Source organism: Borostomias antarcticus (assembly GCF_949987555.1).
Source record: "Borostomias antarcticus genome assembly, chromosome: 6".
Taxonomy (NCBI): Eukaryota; Metazoa; Chordata; class Actinopteri; order Stomiiformes; family Stomiidae; genus Borostomias; species Borostomias antarcticus.
In genome coordinates this window covers 31351038-31376643 of record NC_140239.1, presented here as the reverse complement: position 1 = coordinate 31376643, position 25606 = coordinate 31351038, and the positions used below count along the sequence as shown (strand labels likewise).

The 25606-nt window shown below is 43.0% G+C and overlaps 1 protein-coding gene across 1 annotated transcript; it reads right to left on the bottom strand.

Moving 5' to 3' along the window:
* Positions 1–517: 517 nt before the first annotated feature.
* Positions 518–17882, bottom strand: LOC311310641 (apolipoprotein B-100-like; the record flags this gene model as incomplete). Its single annotated transcript, XM_084440151.1, has 28 exons — positions 518–1330; positions 1432–1621; positions 1814–1925; positions 2031–2718; positions 3268–6458; positions 6700–7073; positions 7397–7506; positions 7986–8149; positions 8298–8470; positions 8571–8781; positions 8873–9003; positions 9120–9302; positions 9394–9596; positions 9704–9862; positions 9968–10171; positions 10284–10463; positions 10576–10771; positions 10914–11125; positions 11216–11362; positions 12227–12341; positions 12471–12921; positions 13999–14084; positions 14177–14301; positions 14404–14556; positions 14898–15045; positions 16290–16435; positions 16536–16648; positions 17831–17882. The coding sequence occupies 28 exons, from the start codon at positions 17880–17882 to the stop codon at positions 518–520; spliced, it is 9030 nt and encodes a 3009-aa protein (XP_084296277.1).
* Positions 17883–25606: the final 7724 nt, after the last annotated feature.

Genomic DNA, 25606 nt, shown 5'->3' with positions numbered 1-25606 from the left:
TGTTTGTAAAGACGCAACGCGGGAATGTCGTGGAACTTGACTCATGAATGGCTAAAATCACTCACGGCCCCGGATATGATATCACAGTAATGTACAGGGAACTGTGTGTGTAAAGGGCTATATGTCTGTCCCAGCGGTCTGTAAAAAAATGACAAAATGTATGTTTGTTTTTTTCCCATTGTTATTGATAAAGTATGTTAGATAATAAAACATATTAATCACACACTGTACAGTATGATATATGGGCTTTATTGATACTCATCACTTCTTACATCTTGTGTGTTGAAGACAAAGGGAAGTGGGACTCAATAAAGTTAGCATTTTTGGTTGGTATACACAAGAAGTCATTCACATAAAAAGAACAAAACAACTTTTAAAACAAGGTGGATGTTAACTTGACTACTATAGACATGCAGAAACGTAAGTGTTCATTTGTTACTCCCAAAAGAGTACAGTTGGAAGTGATAGGACAGGTGGCAGTGTTTAACAGACTAGGGTCTTAGTTTATGAGGGCAACTCACAGGCGGAAGGGTAGGTTGATCTCAAGCTTTCTTCCGCTCACTTTTCCATAAGCTTGGGTCTCCTCAGAAGCCTGCTGCAGGAAACCAGACATGGTGTTGTTGAACTGGCTTACTACAGACATAACCATGTCCACGATGTACTCAAGTTCAATATTCAGGACACTCATGTCTACATGTAAGCTCTTCCAATCCCTCAGCAGATCCAGAAGCCTGTTATAGATGTTTTTCAGGTTGGTGTTCCCCTGTTCCAGGATCTGGCCTCCAGTCATAACTTCACCAGTTGGCATATTGATCTCGATGTTGTTGATCATCTCAACCAGAATATTTCTCAGGTTGGCAGACACCAAGTGAGACAACACGTGGGGGATAGTGAAAAGCAAGTAACTGCCTGTGTTTTCCTGCTTGAGTACTTCTAGGAGATTGGTCATTTCCTCTGAGCCCCGCAGCTTGAATTGGATGTCTTTCAGGTAATTGAATGAATCATCCAGTATGTTCCTAACTACACTGTGGTATGCGTTAATGATGGATTGGATGATCACAAAGCGGACATTATCGGAGTTGATGAAATTTTTGTTGACATCTTCAATCAATAAGACAGTCAACCTCGTCAGTTCCTTGACATTTTTAGTGATCGAATGCTTGTCGTCAAAGTTGGTCAGGGTGGATGTGATGGCAGGCAGTCTCTCCTTAAGGCCCTGAAGCATGTCATCGGTGGCTTCCATATTGTAGGCAACATGGAGGTTCATCATGTCAGCATCCTGAAGAGACGTTCTGATGATCAGGATTTCAACATCATCCTCAGGGGAAGACTGTAGGATAGAGGAGAAATACAGTGAGCACAAAGCAATAACAAGATGAAATTGAATCAGAGACCGGGTCTGTGGTGATGTGACATTTAAAAGGTACTCACAGCGTAACGGCTGTAGAGTCTAGCGTTCAGCTGAGCTGGAGTTCTGCCCTGGAGCTGGAGACCCAGGAACCCAGTGGATGGAGTAGAGATGGAAGCGCTGAATCCATTTCTATGGGCAGTGTAGCGGACTTTCACGTCAGTGAAGGTGGGGCTGGTGATGTCCACGTTCAGGGTGTTGCGTTGGGAGAGACTGAAAAGATGCAAAATGTGTGGATGTCCATCAAACCGTGAATACTGTACTAATTTGTATGATGAAGATTCTACTTTATGCACTTTTTTTTTCTGATACTGTATGTACAAAGGAGAAAAAAAAATCACACTCAAGCCAACAAAAAATAGGTATACTGTAAATGCTGCACTGTAAAATGCATTGATGTATTACCTCAAAGGTTCAGTAAGAACTTGCTGAATATCCATGGTCAGATCAGAGAGAGTCAGGATAAACTTGCCAGTCATGCTCAGGACATCCTCAATCTCAGTGAGGCTGATGGATCCTTCGGAAGGAAATTATGAAAATCATGTTATATTTCAAAGATGCATTAGCAGGTGTGTGGCTATTTTATAACAAAGAATGTCAGTTAAGTTGGGATTTTACTCACCATCCATGTCATAATCCAGGAAGACAATGGGAGAGGTAGTAGAGGATTTAAGTGTCACTTTCATGTCAGGGACAGCTCTCTCAAAGTCAACTGCCATGCTTGTGGTGTACATAGGAGTGACAATCTTGGCAGTGGAAGACATATTCTGTTTGAAGGCTGACAACTCAACAATTGTCTTCTCAAAGTAGGAAATGTACATCGATAAGGTTGGCTGAATCATGTTGATCTCATAATTGGCGGTCAGCGAGGTTGGTGCCAAGTCAATGGTGGCCTGTGCAACATGCCTTCCATAGGTGGTGAAGGGGTGCAAGTTGACCTCGTTGTTGCTGGTGAACTTCAGAATTGCATACACACGACTCAGGGAAGCCTCCACAGCCAGGTTCTCATCCACATCAAAATCAAGGATCTTGGTCCCATCATTGTTGAGTTTAGCATTGGCAATGATCTTAGAAGTGGAGCGCAGACCATCAGCATTCAAGTACACGTTAGCCTCATTGTCCAGAGTGGCCAGAATGAGGCCGTGGTCCAGCATTGTGCCATCAAGGTTGCCCTTGGTGAAAGTCTCCATGGAGATGTAGTCAAGGGTTCCATCCAGCTTCAGGCTGTGGTCAGCCGCTGCCTTGCCAACTGCATTGATCAAGGGCAGGTTGAAATCACCCTTTAGCTTCAAGGTGGAAGCAGCATTTACCTTGCTCTTGGTGTCAGCAACAAACTGTTGGTTGACCTCAAGGTTGAGGCTGTGCAGGGCAACTTTAGCAACTGTAGACACAGAGACATCAGCCTCCATGTTGTCTGTGTTCAGGCTGATTGAGCTGCTATGTGTTCCCTCAATTTGGGGGTTCTCCAGGGACAGAGCAGTGGCCAACTTCAGCCCTCTCTTGGTGGTCAGGCTGGTGGTGCCATCAAGCTTGGCCTTCAGGGCTTCACACACAGAAGTAGAGGTTGCACCTAGGCGTAAAACAAGGTAATCCTCAGCACTCAGCAGTTTAGCATTGGCAATGATCTTAGAAGTGGAGTGCAGACCATCAGCATTCAAGTACACGTTAGCCTCAGTGGCCAGAATGAGGCAGTGGTCCAGCATTGTGCCATCAAGGTAGCCCTTGGTGAAAGTCTCCATGGAGATGCAGTCAAGGGTTCCATCCAGCTTCAGGCTGTGGTCAGCCGCTGCCTTGCCAACTGCATTGATCAAGGGCAGGTTGAAATCACCCTTCAGCTTCAAGGTGGAAGCAGCATTTACCTTGCTCTTGGTGTCAAAAACAAACTGTTGGTTGACCTCAAGGTTGAGGCTGGGCAGGGCGACTTTAGCAACTGTAGACACAGAGACATCAGCCTCCATGTTGTCTGTGTTCAGGCTGATTGAGCTGCTATGTTTTCCCTCAATGTGGGGGTTCTCCAGGGACAGAGCAGTGGCCAACTTCAGCCCTCTCTTGGTGGTCAGGCTGGTGGTGCCATCAAGCTTGGCCTTCAGGGCTTCAAACATAGAAGTAGAGGTTGCACCTAGGCGTAAAACAAGGTCATCCTCAGCACTGAGTCCAGCATTGGCATTCAGATTAAAGATAGCATACTTGTTGATCTTGGCATGCACACCAACATTCTCAACATTATCTTCACCATCCACAGCAGCATGGATACTGGCCTCCTTCCCATTGTTGTCAATGGTGAGGTTGTAGGATATTTGTATATATTCGTTGTACTGGTTGAAGCGAGCAAGTGCCATTGTGTTGATGTGTTGAACACCATGGTTGATGGTGGCAGAGTAGTCATTCTGGAGATCAATCTCGACATTCTGGATCTCGGTAGTTCCCTTATTCTGGAAGTCGAAGACAACCTCCGCAGGACGAATCAGAACATTGATTGCGTTAGACAGGACTCCACTCATATCACCAACAAGCTCTGTGTCGTGGTTTACCTTCATCTGAACCCTCATGTCACTCAGACTAGCATCTCCAGATGCCACCACCAAGCTGCTCTTGATTGCTGGGCCATCTGCCTCAGAACGGGCATCAAATTTGATGTAACTGGGTATGACGCCATCAACAGACAATGTTTGCTTCATTTTCACAACATCTATGTCTGTGACACCAGAGAATATCAACTTGATAGTGCGGGGATTGATATTAAATTGCAAGTCGCTCTTGTGGGTGCTCTCCTGAGAGTTGATCTTGGCAGAGCCCTCGTTTCCAATATTAAGTATAACTGTGAAGGCCTCTTGGCGAAGAACAGCCTTCTGTGTCAGAGAGGCCTCACTGGTGAAATCTTTAATTGGAATGTTAATTCGGTGGTTGTAGGTTGTATCAAGAGAGGCAGTCATCCCACCATTCATAGCGAAAAGGGCATTGTTAACAAAGTCAGCAGTGTAGGGATAAATAGTGACCTTCACTGTGGTCTTAGCTGAGGCCTGGGAAGACAGGCCATCGAGGGTAACCGATGCCTGGTGTTCAACTGCAGCAGCAGAATGGGTGAACTTCAGGGTCTCTGCAACAATCACACGGCTCATTTTAGGGATAGCAACACGCATAGTTGAGTCCAGGTTGTAGTTGAGGATCTCAAAGCTGGGAGATGTGGCCTGTGAGGTTAGGGCAGCAGTAAACTGAGGCGTCATCGCATTTTGAGTTGCATTCTTAAGCTCAGCTGAGGTCTTAACGCTGTAGATGGGAGTGTTGACTTTGATCTCACCATACAGTTTACCGAAGCATGGGACTAAGACCTCACTGCTGATGGTTGGCAGCTGGTACCCAGGGATCTGAAGGGTAGGAATCTCCAGGAGCTTCTCAACAGGGACAGTGGGGAGGGCAGGGAAAGAGATCTCTGGAAGGGTGATTTCAATTGTCTTTATCATCTCATTCAGGTAAGGGATATATTCACTGATCATCTGGTTGGCATCATCCACATTGGCATTGTAGTTGAAAGACTTCATTTTCTGGAACACTGAATCAAGATATTCATTCAGATGCACAATCACCTGCTTCATCTCAGTATTTCTCAGGTAGCTGATGGCCACCTGAATAATTTCATCAGTTTTGGCTTCCAAATTGACAATAAAATCTGTCGAAATTCCATAAAATTCCTCAAGCTTAGCCTTGATATCCTCATTGTTGAGGAAGTTCTGAAGTACTTCTGCCATGCTCACAACATTAATCTTGATGCTTTCCAGGATTACTGACAAACTGTTAATCAATGGTAGCTGAATCATATGTCTCTCTGTGTTCTTATCGTACTTCAGGAAACTGGAGATGGTGAATTTCTGGTTTTCACTGGCTTCTGTGTTCAGGAGGTCAGTGAGGAGCGTGCCAGACACTTCCAGTCCAAGCCTTTCAGCATTGTTGTAGGCACTCACTGCCTGGTTGAGGGCATGGTTGTTCACCTTGGACTTCAACCTAAATGTAGCCGTCTGCTCCTGGGGAGTAATAAGTGTGTCCATCTTGTTCTCAACTGTGGTCTCCAGAGAAAAGCCATTATCCAACTGTTGGGTGACTGAGGCTTTGTATTCGTGGGAGCTGGCCAAAGCCAAGGGCTGTGCTTTCAGGAGTAATTTGCCATAGAGCTGAGCGCCATGCATTCCGTACAGGGTCAGGTCACCATCAGCATTGAAGATGGCATCAAGGTTGAAGTTGAAGGGAATGACACTGGCATGGATGGTGTGGTCGAAGCGGAGTCGCTGGGAGTTGAAGCGGGCATCACTGTAGATCGTGGCAGCAAGACCAACAACTTCGATCTCTAGGTTATGGCTCATGTGACTTCCAAGCAGCTTCCCAGTGGTGCTGCACTTAGCGTTGGCAGTCAGGTCAGCATAGTTGATCTCATAGGTGTGCTTGATCTCCTCCTCATTGTAGGTGCCATTCAGGCTTCCCGTGAGGTCCATCTTGTAGGGCTCTGCCTTCAACTGAGCTTCATTGACCAGGCTGGCACCCAGCAATTTGAAGTTATTGTTCACATTCATAGAGGCAGTGTTCACAGCCAGGCCATCGAAATCCACGGAGGCAGTGACTAGAGACTGGATGTGAGCACGGTCAGAATTGGTCTCCATCTTCAGAGTGACTCCTCCAGCACCAGCAGAGGCCTCAGCCTGGTTGCGGATATTCATGCCAAGAGCAAGTACATTTGTGTCACATTTCAGGGACAGCTGGTTCTCCTTGAAGGAAAGTTCAGCAACCTGGGTCAAGACGTCTTCAAATGCATTGGTGTTGGACACAACAGACAGCTCCCTATAGGCTACCTTTGCTGTGATGGTATTCTGAGCCTGAAGATCTACATTCAGGCCAATGGGACTTGTTGCTTTAATATTGCCGCTGGATTTCACATTGATCGTGTCTCCCAGTGTTGCAACTTCCGTAATACTGATGCTGGCATCAATAAGCGTATGCGCCACAGAGCTCATTATCTTGGCCTTGATGGAGTTGTCAGGGGAGCTAGCAAGCAGTCCAGAGCCTATACAGAAGAGAAAAGTAAACTAATACATTAATTCACATTCAGACAAAAATGAAAGATGAATAATTATACTGTATAATGTCTCACACAAAAATAGAATCAAAGCTCACTCACTCAGCTATTTATGCACATGAAAAAAGACAGACCATTCTTCTTGATCAAGTTCTTCTTGGATACATCATAAGCACAAGACCAACTAAATGATGTGTTCAACCATGTCCTTTGCATACTTTATTAGTACCTTTAATCCGGATGGAGAGAATGTCCACCTGGGAGCTGCCAGTCACATCAAACTTGGCTGAGTAGCTTGGTGTCTCAACGGCATCTTTGCCAGCAGATACAGAAGCCTCCAGATCATACAGGTTGCAGTGCACCTTGGTGGAAACCTCAGCTTTGCCAAAGAGAGGCACAAACACTGTAACGGTCTCAGGGACGTAGAGCTCAGGGATGGGGATCTGCATGGAGGGAAGCTCAAGGCCAAACTGGGGCAGAGACAGGTGTGGGGTAGTCAGGGCAAGGGGGAAGTTCAGCTCCTCTGTTGATTTTCCTCCAAGAGGCAGGGGAAGTGCAAAGGTGATGCGGGCATCGTTGAAGTAATAGGCAGCTTTGGCCTCACTGCAAGATAATGTTAGAACAATATCGTCAATTATAAATGAATTTGATTTCTGAACATGTGTACAGCTACATTGGTACATTATGCTGTTATACTTATTGTTTGCTTGTATAAAGAGAGGGACACATAGCAATATTATGCAATATGTCTATTAAACCCCACAATCCTTTTAAATATATGAATATATAAAAGCTTTTAAAAATAAACCATTCAAAAAGAAGCTACTGCTTATATTTTTATTACATTTAGGTTCATGGGTTATTCTTAGGTGAGGCAGCACCCCCCAAGTCAGCATTTTTCTAATTTTGTCATAAATGTAACTTACGCGTTCAGGAACAGGTTCTCAGGCAGAGAAAGCTCCGGCATCGCAGGTATTCTCAGGTTCTGCAAGTAAGGGACATCAGCGGCGTATCCCTCCAAGTAGTCGTTGGTTGCCTGTTTAAGAAATACTACTTGTTTAACACATATTTCAATCTTTTTAATAATAGAGACAAAAAGGTTCTGCACACTTAAGTCCATGCAAGTATCATTTAAAAGCCTAATAGCCAAGCTTTCGGTCTATGACGGGCGTCTGTAGCTCAGTTGGTAGAGCGGGTCGTCCAGTGATTGAAGGGTCAGTGGTTTGAATCCCAGCTCTGACTGTCCACATGTTGAAGTGTCCTTGAGCAATACACCTAACCCCAAATTGCTCCCAATGAGCATGTTAGCACCTTCCATGGCAGCTACCGCCGTGAATGAGAGGCCATTGTAAAGCGCTTTGAGTGCCGCTAAGGTGGAAAAGCGCTATGTAAGTGCTGTCCATTTACTTCATCCGGGCATACATCTTAAATCTTTTAATCTTAAGCATAAATCTTTATAATAATAAATAAAGTAGTCATTGAAAGGGATTCTTAAATACTACATTTTATATTTACCTCCACAGACTTGGTGAGGATATGACGGACCTTTCTGTCAGCCTCCCCCACCTCCATATCAAGGACACCATTGACCAACTTCTCAATTGCCTCAGCCTGAGGAAGAGTCTTCTGGATCTGTGAGTTCATGTCAGACTTGACCTCAGCTTCAATCTTGCTGTCATCTAGAAAATTATAGAATTCAAATTCAAATAAAATGAACACAAGAGGAATGTTGCTGTGTATATTACTTCTGATTTGTATAATGATATAAAGTTGATAGTTCACATCAGGGAAATAAGTTAGTAGATGGAGTGAATGTGAAAGTTCTACCATATTTCAGGGAGATCTTCTGCACTGAGGTGGTCACTGGGAGCTTGATGTCACTCTGGAGCACCAGTTCCAGTGCCTCATCACCCTTCAGATTGGCCGTGACCGTGGCATCAGCGTGAAGTGAAGGGACAAGCAGCTGGACCTGTAGCATAGCGTCCCTCATGGCCTGAATTCTGGAGGAAGGAAAACCATGAGCTTCTATTCTGGGTGATAACGAAACACAAACCGATCCAAAGGACTGCAGAAAGGTGTTGGAGTGCACAGTCAGCTTACTTGGCACGGCCAACCAGAGACAGCTGAGGGATGTTCTTGTTGATAAGGTCAATGGAGATGGAGTGGGTTCCGTGGCCCTTGGTGTTGCCATCGACAACGCCCAGTCTGAGTCCAGCCTCCACGTCATAGTCGGGGATCTGGATGTCAGTGGTGAGGACGTTCTTCCTGCGGTTGTACTTCACGGTCGCTGTGGCCTCTGTGGGCTCAGCACCTGTTTCCAGGTTTAAAATGAAAGGATTCAGTCACCAACAAATACAATGCATATGTTGGATTAATTGTATTTCACATTTTGAAAGTTATACCTTCTGCCTTCAGGACCATCTTCACAGTGTCAACCTTCTGGAGACCTTCATCTCCCTCCATGAGGAGTGCGTAGGCAATGGTGGCAGTGTATTCAGACACATCTCCAGTGGGGTGGAGCTCCACAGAAAGCCTTAGAAGAATTGGTTTCAATTTAGAATACAGACATTTTCTCATTCAAATGAGGAACACATTATGAATACAGTATGTGTTTGGAAATCATGTGGATTGGTCATTTCTAGTACTTACTTGCTGTCACCAGTGAAGGGGAAGTAGGGGGCAGTAGCGTGAGAGCTAGCATCAGTGTATTGCAGGACAGTGCAGTACTTCATTCCAGCGATGACAGGGGAGCACTCAGAAACATCTACTCTATCCTCCACCATAGGGGGGATGGTCTTCACCTCAGCAGAGGTCACGGCTACCAGGGAGTTGCTGTAAATGAGGTAGAGAAAGGTTTGAGTTCATGCTGTTATTGGTTAATGTTGGTTTCCACCCGTTTTCTCAGATTGGTATTGAGACTTACGTGACGCTGATGAGCTTGGTAGGGCTCTGGGGAGCAGGGATGGTCAGCTTGACCTCGCTTCCAGACATGGCGATCTTAGCTCTGAGGCCACTCTCATGGTACAGGTTAGTGTGCATCTCCAGTCCAGACATGACGTACTCAGGGATGTGAGAGCCAACCTGGGTCACAAACTCAACTCCAGCAGAGGGCATGAAGGAGAACGCCTGTAGGAAAGAAACCAGGCACAATGTGTCAAACAAATAGAATATGTTGTAAAAAATGACAGCGATAAGTGCTTTCACCAAATTCACAGAATTATGTTTGAAATTACCATATCAGGGCCATTCAGAGCCATGCCTCCCTTGACACCAGGGGTGAAGGTACCAGACAGGGCAATCCTCAGAGGCACACCAGTGGCAGTTGGCAGGAAGAATTCGTTGTCCATGAACATGTAGTGAACAAAGATTTCATTTTCCTCCTTGGTCATCAGCTACAAGTAGAAATTAGATAGAGGTAATTCACAGACACATGGTTTTGTCATGGTAAAATTGCCACAATCGTAGTTGTTCTGGGATATTGGAGGAATTGTACATACTTCATTGCGGAACATCTTGATCAAGTTGTCCATCATGAGACCAGCAGAGAAGGCCATCTCCTCCATGTCTTTGGTCTTGAGGTATCCCAGCTCATTTCCCAGCAGTCTCAGGTAAACCATAGCCTCAGGGGATTCCTGAGCCTTCAGGTTCTTCACCAGTTTTTTGACGTTTTTAGCGATTTCCCTCATGAGATTCTGAGAGGCGTACAACAAAGCATATCAGTACAGAAGTCAGTTAGTTACATTGATCTGTTTCTTGCAATAATTAGGGTCATTTGATAAGGAACCAGAATGAGGACAGAATGATTTTCAATACTTGTCTCTTCTGCCTGTCAGCCTTCAGAGTGGGAAGCACGGTCTTCAAAACCTCATTGACCATCTGGGGCATCTTATCAGAAACAAAGTAGATTGTCTTCAATGCTATGTCAGGAAAGAAGCCATCCTCGCCAAACAGGGTCTCCACGGTAGGCTCCAGTCCTTTGCCCTCAATGCCAACCTTAAAAGTAAACAGAGAAAGTATTGTTGATATTAAAGTCAAAAAGTTGCTAAAACTCCCTAAAGAAAGGGAGCAGGGAATGCTAAACCACTTTTTTATTTCGTTTTTTTACCTCCATTATGTCAATATCAAAGCCGAATGCCTTCAGGGTCATCTCGAGCATGACTTCCTGGGGAAGGTAGCTGGTGCCCTCAAAAATCATGTTGCCTTTCACAGATCCGATCTGGTAGTTGCGGGAGAACTTGGTGGCGTCCATGACGGTTCCAACCTCATTGCCCTGCAGAGCATCAAGGATCTTCTGTCTCAGCCTGTAAGAGAAGGAAGGATGGATTGTTTGAGCAAAGTAATGATGGCAAAGAAACAATAAAATAAGAAAGGCTAAGATAGAGTAGCTGGAGTTTGTTACTGTATTATATATTTCGATAGGTACACTGTAGCATTTTCACATACTGTAGGGTTTCAGGTGTGGTGGAGGCCAGGATGTTGGTCAAATGGGAGATGACAAAGCTCTTAGCCTGCTGGTTCTCCTCAATGGGCAGGGCTGCGGCCAGTTGAGCCAGTTCACTTGGCTGGGGGTCCTTCATCAGCACCAGATAGGCAGCAACACGCTTCTGCAGGGGGCTAGCACCATCCAAAAGCACCTGCATGAGCACCTTTCTCCCCTGTGACAAGGAAATAAAATAGAATAGTTAGGAATGGTAAGAACAAAAGTTGTGTTCTCGTTTGTTGATTTTTCTTTTAGTTTAACTCACCTCCGCAGGGACAGGGGTCAGTTTGTAAGCCTGGATGGCCGCCTGCTGGACCTCCGGGGAGGCGGCGGGCTGGTTCACACACTGGATCACAGCGGTCCTCAGGGCCGGGCTGGCAGCTCCCATGGCAGCAGCCATGTTACCAATAACCTGGGAAGTGGAGCAAAAAGTCAATTTATTATCATCCTGTCCCAGTGATGGAACACACAGGGGGAAGTTACAGTGACAAAAGTAGAGCTGTCAACGTTAACGCGTTAACGCTCGTGATTAATGTGGAAACTTTAAATGTGTTAAAAATAAATGTAATTTAATAATATATAATGAATATAAGACGTTCACATTCGGCATGGTGAATTTAGTTTCAAAAAGCTTAAAGATGGAAGTTTAGATTTAAAAAAAAACGTATTAAATATTGCAGTGATGTCTTTCCACCGAAGCAAGTTAAGTAAAAACAACAACTCTTGATTCCTCCACTAATGCCGAGCTCACACTTCAGGAGGAGAGATCTGGTCTGGACCGTTGGTCGGTACCGATGTTCGGCCCAGATGATCTTTTAATGTGAGGGGTTTACAGATCTAATCTTAAACCTTCCGAAAGTTGTTTGATATTTAGATTATCACCGTCAGTACTTTACAAGCGAGACAGTGGTTTGTTGCTCCTTCGGGCACGGAAATATCCTGTAGTGTGTGATGAGATGTTATTTTAAAATCTTTTAGTGTGTGCTTCTTTGGGATTTGCGAGAAGAATATCTGTTAAGATTCTCCTTATGTGTGTGATGCAACCCGATTTCAAAATTGGTTAGGATGTTAGGCTACTACCTACTTTGTTTTGCTTTTTTTTTTCCGAACACCATATAGGCTATTTGTTTCATCTTCCCCCCAAAATACAAGTAAATACTAGTATTTTAAACTTGTGATTAATCATGATTAATCACAGCTTATTATTGTCATTAACTCAATTAACATTTTTAATTAATTGACAGCCCTATAAAAAAGCCAACGATCAGCTGCTCACCCTCAGGGTCATGAAGGTCTGTTCCTTGTCACCAGAGCAGTCACCCAACTGGGTGACCATGAACTCAGCAACACTGTAGATCTCAGGGGTCACTTTTCCTTCAGCCTTATAGAAACTGGTGAAGAACACAATGACATTTGAAATCAGAAAAACAATCAAGGAACTCATAGTCCAACGATTCTAATACAATAGATGTCCTTTCAGAAATTACTTCATAATTTGTTTTAGGGAGTTGTTCACTCACCTTTTGACAGCGTTGCTCAGGGCATACATGATGGGCCTGCTCTGCTTGTACTGAGCCATAGCCAGCATGTCCTTGATCAGGAGGGCAGAGGGGTGGGGCAGCAGGCCCATGGCGAACACCGCGGCATCAACCTCAATGGCAGAGTCATCAAAGGTCCGGAGGATCTGCATGATAGCGCTGCTGCACTCTGGGGTGCCACACTGGGCCAGAACCTGGTATGCCAGGGGTCCGGAAACCTCCAGGGCTTCTGGGATTGCAGGGCTCAGGGTCTCAGACTTCATTCTACGGACCATGCTCACAAGCTTCTGGAAGAGGTGGGCCCTCTTCTCTCCGTTGTTGGTCTGGGACAGAGTGGCCAGTTCTCTCAGGATGTCCAGAGCAGCATCCTTGTCCTGGACGGCATCCATGTCTTCAGCAGCCTCCATGGTCAGACCCTTGAGGTTGGCCTCATCTGCAGAAAGGCAAAGAGCAGGTTAGGCATGATGTAAATCATACTTTTCTGTCATCGATTTCAAAAAGGCATTTGACTCGATACACAGAGGCGCGATGATCAAGATACTTAAGGCCTACGGTGTCCCTTCCAATCGGGCCATAGAGACCATGTACACAGGTACAAGAGTCAAGATGGCGACCCCAGATGGCAACAGTGAGGAATTGGACATCCTGGCTGGGGTGTTGCAAGGGGACGCCCTCTCCCCCTTCCTCTTCATCATAGTGCTGGACTCAGGAAGGCCATCAGTGGACGGGAGCAGGCACTCGGCCTCACTATAACACCTACAGTAGGAGGTCGAGACGACACCCCACCTAACTGACCTGGACTACACGTATGACATCAGCCTGCTCTCCGACCACGTAGTGTGGTCGAGTGTGCCAAGGTTGGCTTCCATCCTCCCGGACCATCCACCTCTAACAGCAACAGGAGGCGTTGCTCTGAGGGAAGTCAATGACTTCAAATACCTGGACTCATGGGTCAACTTGTCAGTGCAAGACCTTAAAGTGAGGAATCGTTTGCTTGGAGGGGCCTGAACGGCATGGTCAGTGTGTGGAACTCCAAACTCCCCTGACAAATCAAACTCAGCTTCTTCAACGCAACGGTCCTATATAGCTGTGAATGCTGGACCCTTAAGCCCACCCTGCAGATGTCCCTAGATGGCTGCTGCACCAGAATGCTATGTGTAGTACTTAACATCAACAAGAGCGAGCATGTTACCAACAAGTATCTTTATGGGGGGTCACCAGGGGTGAGTGAGAAAATAGCACCCATGAGAATTAGGCTGGCTGGTCACTGCCAGAGACACCAGGAGCTGCCAGCCAGTAAACTGGTGCTGTAGGAGCCAAGACACGTGCATCGGTCACGAAGTTGTCCCACACCAACATATGTGGACATACTTAAGGAAGATGCAGGAGCCGGCAAACAAGTCTGATGTATGGAGGATCGGGGCGACTGGATGAAGGGGTCGTCTGAGAACTCCCGAGAGAGATCTACTATCTATCCCAATAATGACATGACTTCTGAGATCATACTTACTGCGGTCGAAGACTCTGTCATTGTAGGCGGACACCTCCAGCAGAGTCAGAGTCTGTTTGCCAGTGTTGGTAACCCCATATTCTCCTCTGTAGGAAGACGACAGATGGTATATACATGGTATACTGAATGTCACTTCTTTGAAAGCATTTAGTGGGATATTGGGGCGGATGGGACTCACTTGTGAGAGAAAGGCACCAGGATGTGCTTCTCAGTGCAGGTGCCAGAGGTCATGTGCTTCTTATCATTGTCAAACTTGTAGTTGCAGGTCTGGGAGCTCCTGACCAGCTGGGCAAGAGGGTAGTGCTGTAGGAGGACAAATGCAATTGATATTGTTTTGGATTATAGTGAGGGGTTGAGTTGAATTTCACAATGCAGCCAATAGGTATTGCAGTCTGGTAGTCTCACCATGCCAGAGATGAGAGCCAGGGGGCTGGTGTGATCCCTCTGGGGGATGAAGCTGTCGCATTTTGAGAGGTCTCTGGAGAGGATGATTTCAGTGGCGATGTCCTCCCTAGCGTTGACAGAGGAGATGGTCTTGCACATGCCGTGGATGGTGGGCTGAAGGAGGGTTAACAGAAAAGGTCAGAGGTCAGTGATATTCTGACCGATGTTCACTTTTAGAATTAGTGGTCATTAGGCACATTAGATGAGATAAGTATGGACTATAAATAATAATAATAATAATAATAATAATAATAATAAAAAAACATTTTATTTAAAGATGTCTTTCAGGACACTCAAAGTCGTGTATAAAGCATATATAGCCTACAGTAAAAAGTACAACAACAGTAAGGGCAAATAAAAACGAGGACGGTAGAGGTCAGAGGGCAAAGGGAGACGGACGTATAGGAGGGTGGATGGAGAACAGACAACTGGCTTGATGAATCAGATGGACGTACCAGCTCCTTGTTCTTGTCCTCCTCCAGCAGGGGCACAGCGAGGGCAGAGACGATTCCTCTCTTGATGTTCAGGATGGTGATGGACTCGTCCTCCTCAGGATACAGTTTCACATCGTACACTCCCTCAACCACAACCTTCAGAGGATACCTGGACAAGAGTGGGAAGAGAATTGTCATTTACTTCAGGAAATGCAGTTTACTTCTGGAATTGTATTATGATGGGCCCACACAAGACTGAGAGAGTTATGGAAGAGCATAAGGGCCAACTGCCCTTTTTTTTCTTTTTTTTTTAAATTTAAAATCAGAAATTCTGAGTTTTTTTCTCAGAAATTCTGACTTTAATCTCAGAAATTCTGACTTTAATCTCAGAAGTTATTTCTGACTTTTTTCTCAGAAATTCTGACTTTAAAGTCAGAAATTCTGACTTTAAACTCAGAAGCTTAAAAAAATAATAAACTCAGTTGTTGGCCCTAATGCTCTTCCATAGAGAGTAGAGTGGTGAGGTGATGTCATTTTATAGACTTTATTTTTTATAGGCTTTACCATTGTGGGGTGTAGTCCAAAATCCCTATGGAAAAATGAATATGATTTGCGAAAAATGCTGAAAATAAGTTGTGTTTAACAGAGACTCCCAGAATAGAGTACCTTTTGTTCAAAAAGTTCAAATACATCATTGAAGATGAGTTTTGTGAATTTTGAAGCCCTTAGTTGATTCTGAGGTCGATGTTGTTGAGTTATGCTAACTAGATTATTATTGAAACTAGACTACAATAGTCGAATGGCCGCCATTTTTTCATAGCCTGAGCTAGTCCTAGATATCGTGGGGATTTCCCGAACTGAATAACTGAATACCCTGTAGTCCTGTAATTAATAAACACAAAACTGCCTTGCTAGCTCAATCTTGTTGTAACTAAGATATCTGCTGGATTTTTTTTAATCCATGGACAGATTTAATTATCATGAACGTGAATTTCATTTTTATGCATTTTCATAGCTACAGTGTAGCACAGTAAAAATTGTGGCATGTCCGAAAGACATTTGACTCATGTAGTCCAGCTTCAAATATGGTTGGCTTATCCCTAGCAACATCAACTTCAGGGCCAATTACATTAAAGGCTTCAAAATCCACAAAACCCATCGCCAATGATGTATTTAAACTTTTAGAACAAAACTCTTTTCTGGGAGTGTCTGTTAAATACATACCTTATTTTCAGAATTGTTCACAAATCCCACTCATTTTGTCCATAGGGATTTTGGACAACACCCCACAATGCCAGCGAGTGACGTCAGACCTCCCCACTCTATAGGCACGATATATTACGATGTGTTTGCACAAGACTGACAGAATAGGCAGGGTTTAGGTGCAAAACAGGAAGTGACAGAGATGCATACTTCTCCATGGCAGCAGCGAAGGCATCGGAGCCGGCAGCAGGTCCAAACACAGGGTGGCCCTCTGCGTCCGTGTCGACCACCTCACTCAGGCTACAGCCTGTGGTGCGCAGGATGTAACTACAAGTCTGAGGGACTTCGATCTCCACCTGTAGAGGAAGGCACAGATTTTAGACTGTTGCCTGATGACTATGTTGGTGCCAGCCAAGGTTATATTCAGGTGAACGGCCTGTGAGGCATCTACTCTACCTTGCAAGAGCCCTTAGGTCCAGTCCTGAGCTGGGAAGCTCCGTTGATGGCATTCAGGGACTCGGCCTCATACTGGTATTCATACTTACGGAAGGCCTTGTACCTTTGTGCCACTAGAGGAGAATCACAAGGATAACTGTGTTCAAATTGTGAAAATTATCCACCTAAGCCACCCATCTACATTTCAGACACTGATGTATACTCCCTGTATATTCTATGTAAATAATGTTTCTGGAATGCCTTGTACTACTAAGGTAACTAAAATGTGTTACAACTTACACAAGCATGTTGGTTGATCTTTGTGCTCTTCCTGAGCATCTGAGAGGAGAAAAGCATAATCAGAGACCAAAGCAATGCAATTCAAAATGTATAAATCGTAGAATAAATCTGATACACATTACACTAACACATAACATTACTACACTGTAAATTCAGATTCTCAAATGAAAACATCAAGGTGAAATACGCCTTCATCTTGCAATCAAAGACTACAAAATATTATTCGGTGATATATGATATAAAATAACGTAAAACTGAAGATTTCCTCTTAAAGGACAATGCTCGTTTTTGACAACCTGGACCTTATTTATGACATATTATAAGACGTTTGACTCACCGAGATCACTTTGGTGTAGTTCGGAGCCATGTAGAAGAAATTTAAAATCCAGCGCGAGCCAGTATATCCATGTAATGGCGGTGGTCGGGGCACTTAGAATGCAGTTTCTAAAAAAATTATTTTCTGCCGCGAAACGGTTGTTTTCAATAATCTGTCTTGATGAATCGCTAGCTGTGCTTACATAGAGCATATACGCCTGTTGTGGTTTTTCACATGCCTCTGTAATATGATCTTTAGAAACGTCTTTAGACATGAAATAGCTTCCTCACTTGCTCCAGCACGCATGCGCACAGCGTGCTGGAGCAACGATTGCGCGCTGTGCGCATTAGTGCTGGAGCATTACATCATATTACATCATATTACAGAGGCATGTGAAAAACCACAACAGGCCTATACGCTCTATGTAAGCACAACTAGCGATTCATCAAGACAGATTGATGAAAACAACCGTTTCGCGGCAGAAAATTGATTTTTAGAAACTGCATTCTAAGTGCCCCGACCACCGCTATTACATGGATATACTGGCTCGCGCTGGATTTTAAATTTCTTCTACATGCCTCCGAACTACACCAAAGTGATCTCGGTGAGTCAAACGTCTTATAATATGTCGTAAATAAGGTCCAGGTTGTCAAAAACGAGCATTGTCCTTTAAGGTAGCAGAGGTCAGAGTGTAACTCACAAGCCAAGACAAGGGTGCTGAGAAGCAAAAGGCCGAGCTTGGTGTCCCCCATGATGGGTTCGCTGAAGCTCTCTCCTCTGGCGAGTACTCAGACAGGACATATTCCTCAGGTCCAGCGGTGGGATTTTATACCTCTCAGCGCTGCCCGTGGGGAGGAGAGTAGGAGTCCCGGAGAAAAGCACTGCCCCAACTCCAAAGTCCACCTGTCCGGCCTGTGTGGAGGGACAAAGGCCCGCAGTGCAGTAAGGTCACTGAGGAGCACAGCGGCTGGATTTCAGAACTAGACGTTTTTGTGCAGCTAAGACAAAATGGAGGATTCTTCTTAAAAAGAAATATACTAATCGTAATTGTTATAACTGTGTTATAAAAATCGATAAATGCAATTCCACAAACGTTCCTATCAAATTGAATTGAATGAAATGAGCTGCAGACAAAATGTTTAGTCCTGCTTTTGCTTTAAAAGGACTGATCGTGTGTTGCTGAGGGAACCTCTGTTGTACAGTCTTAGCTCTCTTTTTTCTCGAACAAGATACAGAGGAGATTAATGCTTGCGCTCAGACAAAGGTCATAAGAAAAAAAAAAGTATCACCCAGGGGCCGGATAATTGAGCTGTAAAAATTCTTCCCTGACCCCTCTCAACGAGGCGATCGAGCAAGCTCCTGGATGTTTGTCTACCGGCTAAGAACATTTATAAAAACAACAAGCCCGGTTAAAAACAGCATTAATACAAGAATCGTTTTTGTAGCCCCAGATAGCAGCAGGATGTCAGGACTCAAACACTTTAGTATAACATTTCAATGGAAAGCCGCCCATAGATTTACATTTGGCTGTGACTGCACCCACTGCTCTGTCTGCATTGCTAGATGCTTGACGGTTTGGTTATAATGTCAGAACTGTGTTATGATCAGCCCCAAATATTTATACTCATTAACAACCTCCAGTGGAAACAGTCCACAGGAAAAGCTGAACATACCATAGTTAGGGGTGCTGATGGATTTCTAAAATGCATCACCTTTGTTTTGTCAACATTTATGTAAAATGTCCAATCTTGACACCAGCTAGAGCATCGCTTGTAACTCTTTCAGTTTCAGGAATTAAAACAATATCATCTGCATATAGAAGGATGGATATTTTTTCATTATCTATAAAGATGCCATTGCCTAAGGCCTTGACTGCCAGAGATCGATGGTTTATGTACATGGAGAAGAGGATAGGAGATAAAACACATCCTTGTTTATGTACATGGAGAAGAGGATAGGAGATAAAACACATCCTTGTTTTACTCCAGAATCGTCTGGGAACCAATCTGTTAGACATCAATGTACACGAACACATTTCCATACAGAGCAGTAAGGCAGTTCAGTATATTGCAGTTCAGTATATTACGTAAGTCAAGGCAAGTTTATTTGTAGAGCACATTTCAGCAACAAGGCAATTCAAAGTGCTTTACATGAGACATCAAGACAAAGTGCAAGAAACACATAAAAGGTCATATAAAACGAAATGTAAAAAAAAAAGACATTTAAAACAAATTGCAGGAAAAATAAAATACAAGAATAAACATCACAGTGCAGTGTATGAATTAATAATTATTTGATTTAATAAAAAGCAGCAGCAAAAAGAAAAGTTTTCAATCTTGATTTTTTTTAAAACTGAGAGTTGCAGCAGACCTGCAGTTTTCTGGAAGTTTGTTCCAGATATGTGGAGCATAAAAGCTGAACACTGCTTCTTCATGTTTTGTTTTAACTCTGGGGACAGAAAGCAGGCTTGCTGAACCCAGAAGGTTGTGTCATGTGTTATTTGACTAGCTAGGTGGTCAGCTGGATAATCAATTATTTTTAACAGTTGCAAAGAAGCGCCAAAGAGTTCACTGATGAAACGACAGTATCACTCACTGTGACACAATCAAACAGCTGCCCTCCAATTGATATGACCCATACTGATACAGGGTGGCACTAGCAGACAGGCATGTCCAGTCCTCTCCACAACAGAGCACAATGGCTGACCCCTCTGGCCATATAAATCATGCCGAGTAAAGGCCATTGTTTTATCAGCTGCTCTAAAAAGATAAACGTTATTATGAGATATGATGACATTATGCAAGCACTTCTCAGGTATAGGGATCAGTTTCACTTCTCATGACCTGGAGAAAAGAAAGAATGACAGCATCGTAATTCTGTCATGCTCTAAAACTACTCTTTTCTGATTTTCTCCTTTGATTCCATTAAAAACAATTGTTGACGGGTTAGAATCTAAAGTGCATTCCCCCCTCAAAAGGTGCATGACAAACATCATACATCTTGTTAAACAATGTAAGATTTAACAAATTAACTTGTGTTCCCATGATAATCTCCGGCTCTTGAAAATTGTAATTGAAATTGAAAATCCTGTTTAATTGTCCACGAGAACATACAACCACCAGATGGCAATAAAACAGCATAGCTAGTTGGCCAAATTTCACTGTAGGCCTATTCCATCATGAGGTCCAGACTGAAGTCTTTCTTACAGAAATGAAGTAGGCTACTATCAGAGTATAGACATTTCTTTTATTTTCTTTAAATTGTGGTGCAATTCCGCTTTAGTCAGCATTATTTTCCACATATTACAAGATTTAGGCTAATGTTCATAAATACTGTACATTGTCAAACAAAGATCATGTGGTCTCCAAAGTTTTTAACTCATCCTGTAAGTTATGTGTCCACTGACACCAGGACACTGGAGTCATTGCCCATCTTTCGCCGCAGGCTGAAAACTCACCTCAAGAAGTAGGTTACTGCCCTGACCCGACCTCCTAGCACACGTTTAGCTCAGCACAAGGTTAGGCTCTTAGATGCCTGTTTAAAAAGACGAGTTCTGGTGAGTAGTAGTACACTTGACTACATTGAATGCCGTCGTCTGGGATAGAATAGTCTTTCGAATGACTGTAAATGTAATGTTAAATGCAGAAAATGCATAACATTTGAATGTAAATGTATAGGGGCCTAATGGAATAATATTGAAATGGAAAAATGTAAAGTAAAAGCAGTAGTTATATCTTCTCACTATGTTCGAAATAACACCATAAAAAGTCAAGAAATACATTTAAAATCCTGTAAGGTTCAGGTTAAAATCAGGTTGAAGCTAAAACAAAAATGTCCATGTAATGTAGCTCAATGACCTAATTAAGTTATTCAGCTCTTATTTTAGCTTCAGCCTGATTTGGAATGATTCATTAAAAGTTTTCGATTGTTTTAATTAAACCATAAGACCTACTGATCCTATTTTCAAAATACTCCAGCTTGAATAGTAGGCCATTATGCCACGTTGGCCCTGTTATCACTATACTGATTTCTACAAAATGTATTTTGATGCATAATTGTTCCTTTATTCTTTATTCTTTATTTCAGATGCCCATTAGTCACTGCCTCAGTAGCGACTATTCTTCTTGGGGTCTGGGGTACAATATAAAAAATCAGATATCAATAAAACCATTATAAGAAATGAAAAGAAAATACATTTTACCCAGTATGACCACCTTTGACTTTAAAGATTTTTTGTGCCTCAATGAGTAATTTCCACAATAAGTATTTCAGTAGACCTATGGTTCTCCTCAATGAAGACATGCAGTAGGCAGACACACATCTAGGATACAGATAAGTTGCAGAATGTGTATGTTTGAATTGAACACATAATGCCATCCTCAACATTATGCTGACCTCAGTTTATTTCTCTGTTGACCCTTAATTAGACACATACAGCTGAACACTCAAACAGGAAAAACACTTTAGTAGAACAAGTCATAGCTGATGTAGATTTTTGGCAGGACATTTCATTCTGTTCTGTTTTCCCTTCATTGAACATGGCCCCATGGACTTTCCTCCGACATCACCCTCCTGTTCCAAAGTCTTCATGAACCATGTGAGGAAACGCAGAATCCGTCTCCCCACGTTTGGTAACATCATTATTTCATAATTACTGAAAAATAATAATGATTTAACTGGTTCAATAACAAGAATGTATCTACAACTGCACCCCATTAACCAATTTATTAATAAGTATTGACACTTGAGGAATATCAAATTATTCTGGTCTCCTGGGATATCAGGGGTTTGTATGAGCCTGTACATTTATGATCCCTCTTTTATAAAGATATTTTAAGGCTTTATTACGAGAGGACAGTGTAGGTGACAGACAGGAAAGGTGGGAGAGAGAGAGAGAGAGAGACATGCAGCAAAGGGCGTGGGCCGGATTCGAACCCCCCTAACCCCCCTAACCCCCTTCCCTAAAGAGGCTTTTGATTTTTGCCAGGCCGCCTTTGTAAATAAGAACTTGTTCTTAAATGCTTGCCTGGTTAAATAAAGGTTAAATTAAAAAAGAATCAGAAAAATCTCCTGTGTGTTATTCACCTCCCTATCCTTGGCAAAGAATTGACGTTAAAATATTGCTTTTGGTTTATAAAGCACTGAATGGTTTAGGAACAAAATATATTTCTGATCTGCTGCTACGTTATGAACCATCCAGACCTCTCAGGTCATCTGGCACAGGACTGCTTTCTGTCCCCAGAGTTAAAACAAAACATGGAGAAGCAGCGTTCAGTTTTTATGCTCCACATATCTGGAACAAACTTCCAGAAAACTGCAGGTCTGCTGCAACTCAGTTCTTTTAAATCAAGACTGAAGACTTTTCTTTTTGCCGCTGCTTTTTATTAAATCAAATAATTATTAATTCGTACACTGCACTGTAACTTTTATTCTTGTTTTTTTTCTGTCCTGCATTTTGTTTTAAATGTCATTTTATAATGTGATTTTTGTTTTATATGAGCTTGTATAGTGTGTTTCTTGCACTTTGTCTTGATACTGTTAATGTCTCATGTGAAGCACTTTGAATTGCCTTGTTGCTGAAATGTGCTCTACAAATAAACTTGCCTTGCCTTTAAGAGTGACTGGGAGCATGGTCAAACCCTACACCCCCTCCCGACCGCTACGCTCTGCTACCTCGAGGCGATTGGTTGCCCCGTCACTCCGAGGCCCCTGCGGTCGATCGACACGGTCACGGCTCTTCTCTGTCCTGGCCCCACGGTCACGGCTCTTCTCTGTCCTGGCCCCACGGTCACGGCTCTTCTCTGTCCTGGCCCCACGGTCACGGCTCTTCTCTGTCCTGGCCCCACGGTCACGGCTCTTCTCTGTCCTGGCCCCACGGTCACGGCTCTTCTCTGTCCTGGCCCCGCAGTGGTGGAATGAACTGGCCACTGATGTCAGGACAGCAGAGTCACTGCCCATCTTTCGTCGCAGGCTCAAAACTCATCTCTTCAAGAAGTACTACAACAATCCTCCCTCTTAAGCACCTATTGTATTTTATTGTATTGTATTGCACTGTATATCTGATTGCTATTCTTGCACTTTGCCTTCAGCACTAGATTATGCTCTTAGTCACTTGTTTTAGAAAGGAGATGCACTTGTGAGTTCTGGTGGGTAGTAGTAAATTGGCTTTTCCTACGTTAAATGCAATTATTGTTAGTCGCTTTGGATAAAAGTGTCTGCTAAATGACTGTAATGTCATGTCATGTAATGAGCAAAAGAGGAAGAGCTCGTCCGTATAGGGGTCAGGTCGGGAGCAGGAGAAGAAGAGCTCGTCCGTGGAGGGGGCAGGCAGTGTAGCCGTAACAAGTCTTTAAAGTTCTGCATCTATGAAGCATGTTTGGTTTATGAACTCAATACAGCGTTTCCCTCTTTAAAGGAGTAGTAAAGGGAAAATGCATGTTTAGCCCTCTTTTAAGGTTACTTATGATCATATACAATGGTTCAGATCAAAACGTTGACAAAACTAGCACTTTTGAGAAAGTTTATAATTGCTCTACCACCGTTTTGGTCATACAATGGATGTGGGTGGGCACCTTGAAAAATGGGGAGGGGGAGACAAGGTGTAGTAAGGTTCCTCAGTCCAGGGGCTGGATTGAAGAACCAGATGTTTTTGTGCAGCTAAGGCAAAAAGGAGATGATTAACAAAAAATATATAAAGTACTATAACTGCTATAAGACCTGTGTTATAAATCGATAAATACAATCGCTGGCTATCACGGTCTTATTGTGCTGGTTTAACAAACACAGAGGTAGGAAGAGCTGGCTGGACATCTGCAACTAACGTTACAATGTCTATAATGACTTGCTTTTTGTTTTAATGCTTTTAATTTGTCCTGCCTTTTGTTTTAAATGTCTATAATGTCTTGATTTTTGTTTTAATGCTTTTAATGTCTCATGTAAAGCACATTGAATTGCCCTGTGGCTGAAATGTGCTATATAAATAAACTTGCCTTGCCTTGCCTTACAATGATTTCTGTAATGTTAGCTGTTTTGCTGCTAATGCGAGTTTGATTTTGTATCCGTTTATGCCCGAGAAACAGAAGTTGAACCAACAGCAGTAAAATATATAGTTACAGTAGATACAGAATCATCACTGCTTTAGCCATCGGCAGCTACAGTTAATATTATGGAAGCTGCTGCTAGTTATGAGCTCATGAGCTAAATGGCTATCATGGTCTTATTGTGCTGGATTAGCATTGGAAGCATTGGAGCTGATGTGACCAGGAGACAAGAGATCTTAATTTAACAGATGTTAGATTTCATGTCATTTCAGTTCACAGCTATTTGCAGCATGGCTAGCTGGTTCCATCCTACTAACCAGTCCTGAGGAGAAACAATCTGGCCTCAGCCCATAAACCAGGTTGGGCTTGGTCTAGTTTCCTCTAAGGCCTATAAATAGGCTGATTATTCTTATGTATTTTCTTATGTATGTCTATAGGCCCAGTAAGTCGGCTCCGATCTATAGTTTCCCTGTACCATGGAAATGAAGCATCCATCCATCCAAATGATGACTTAATTGCATGTACTGCCATTAGGTACATCATTTAAATTTATAACAATCATCTTTATTGGGGGCCTATATGTAATAATCCAACGTTTAAAAAGCACATTTATACCTGATCATGGCAAATGCGTTCTGCATTTCTCCAGATTGCAAAATGTAGCCTATTAAATAAACAACATATGATTAAAAATTATTTAAAAAAATATATATACATATACTTTCAAATTGTAAGAATAATACTAGCCTAGCCTAATTTTCTTTGACGGACTTGGGCTTCTGTTCTGTGGCTGTTAAAATAAATGGTGCCTTATGCCATAAAAATGATGTTTTAATATGAACCATATAATTTAGGAAGTAATTCTATTTTACTGTAGTTATATATTCTTTTTTGTAACAATAAGCTTCGCGATTGCTCAGCCTAGCCCATCTGCTGGACTGTGCCTTAATGTCCTCTCTCTTGACTGTCGTGTTTGTAAAGACGCAACGCGGGAATGTCGTGGAACTTGACTCATGAATGGCTAAATCACTCACGGCCCCGGATAGGATATCACAGTAATGTACAGGGAACTGTGTGTGTAAAGGGCTATATGTCTGTCCCAGCGGTCTGTAAAAAAATGACAAAATGTATGTTTGTTTTTTTCCCATTGTTATTGATAAAGTATGTTAGATAATAAAACATATTAATCACACACTGTACAGTATGATATATGGGCTTTATTGATACTCATCACTTCTTACATCTTGTGTGTTGAAGACAAAGGGAAGTGGGACTCAATAAAGTTAGCATTTTTGGTTGGTATACACAAGAAGTCATTCACATAAAAAGAACAAAACAACTTTTAAAACAAGGTGGATGTTAACTTGACTACTATAGACATGCAGAAACGTAAGTGTTCATTTGTTACTCCCAAAAGAGTACAGTTGGAAGTGATA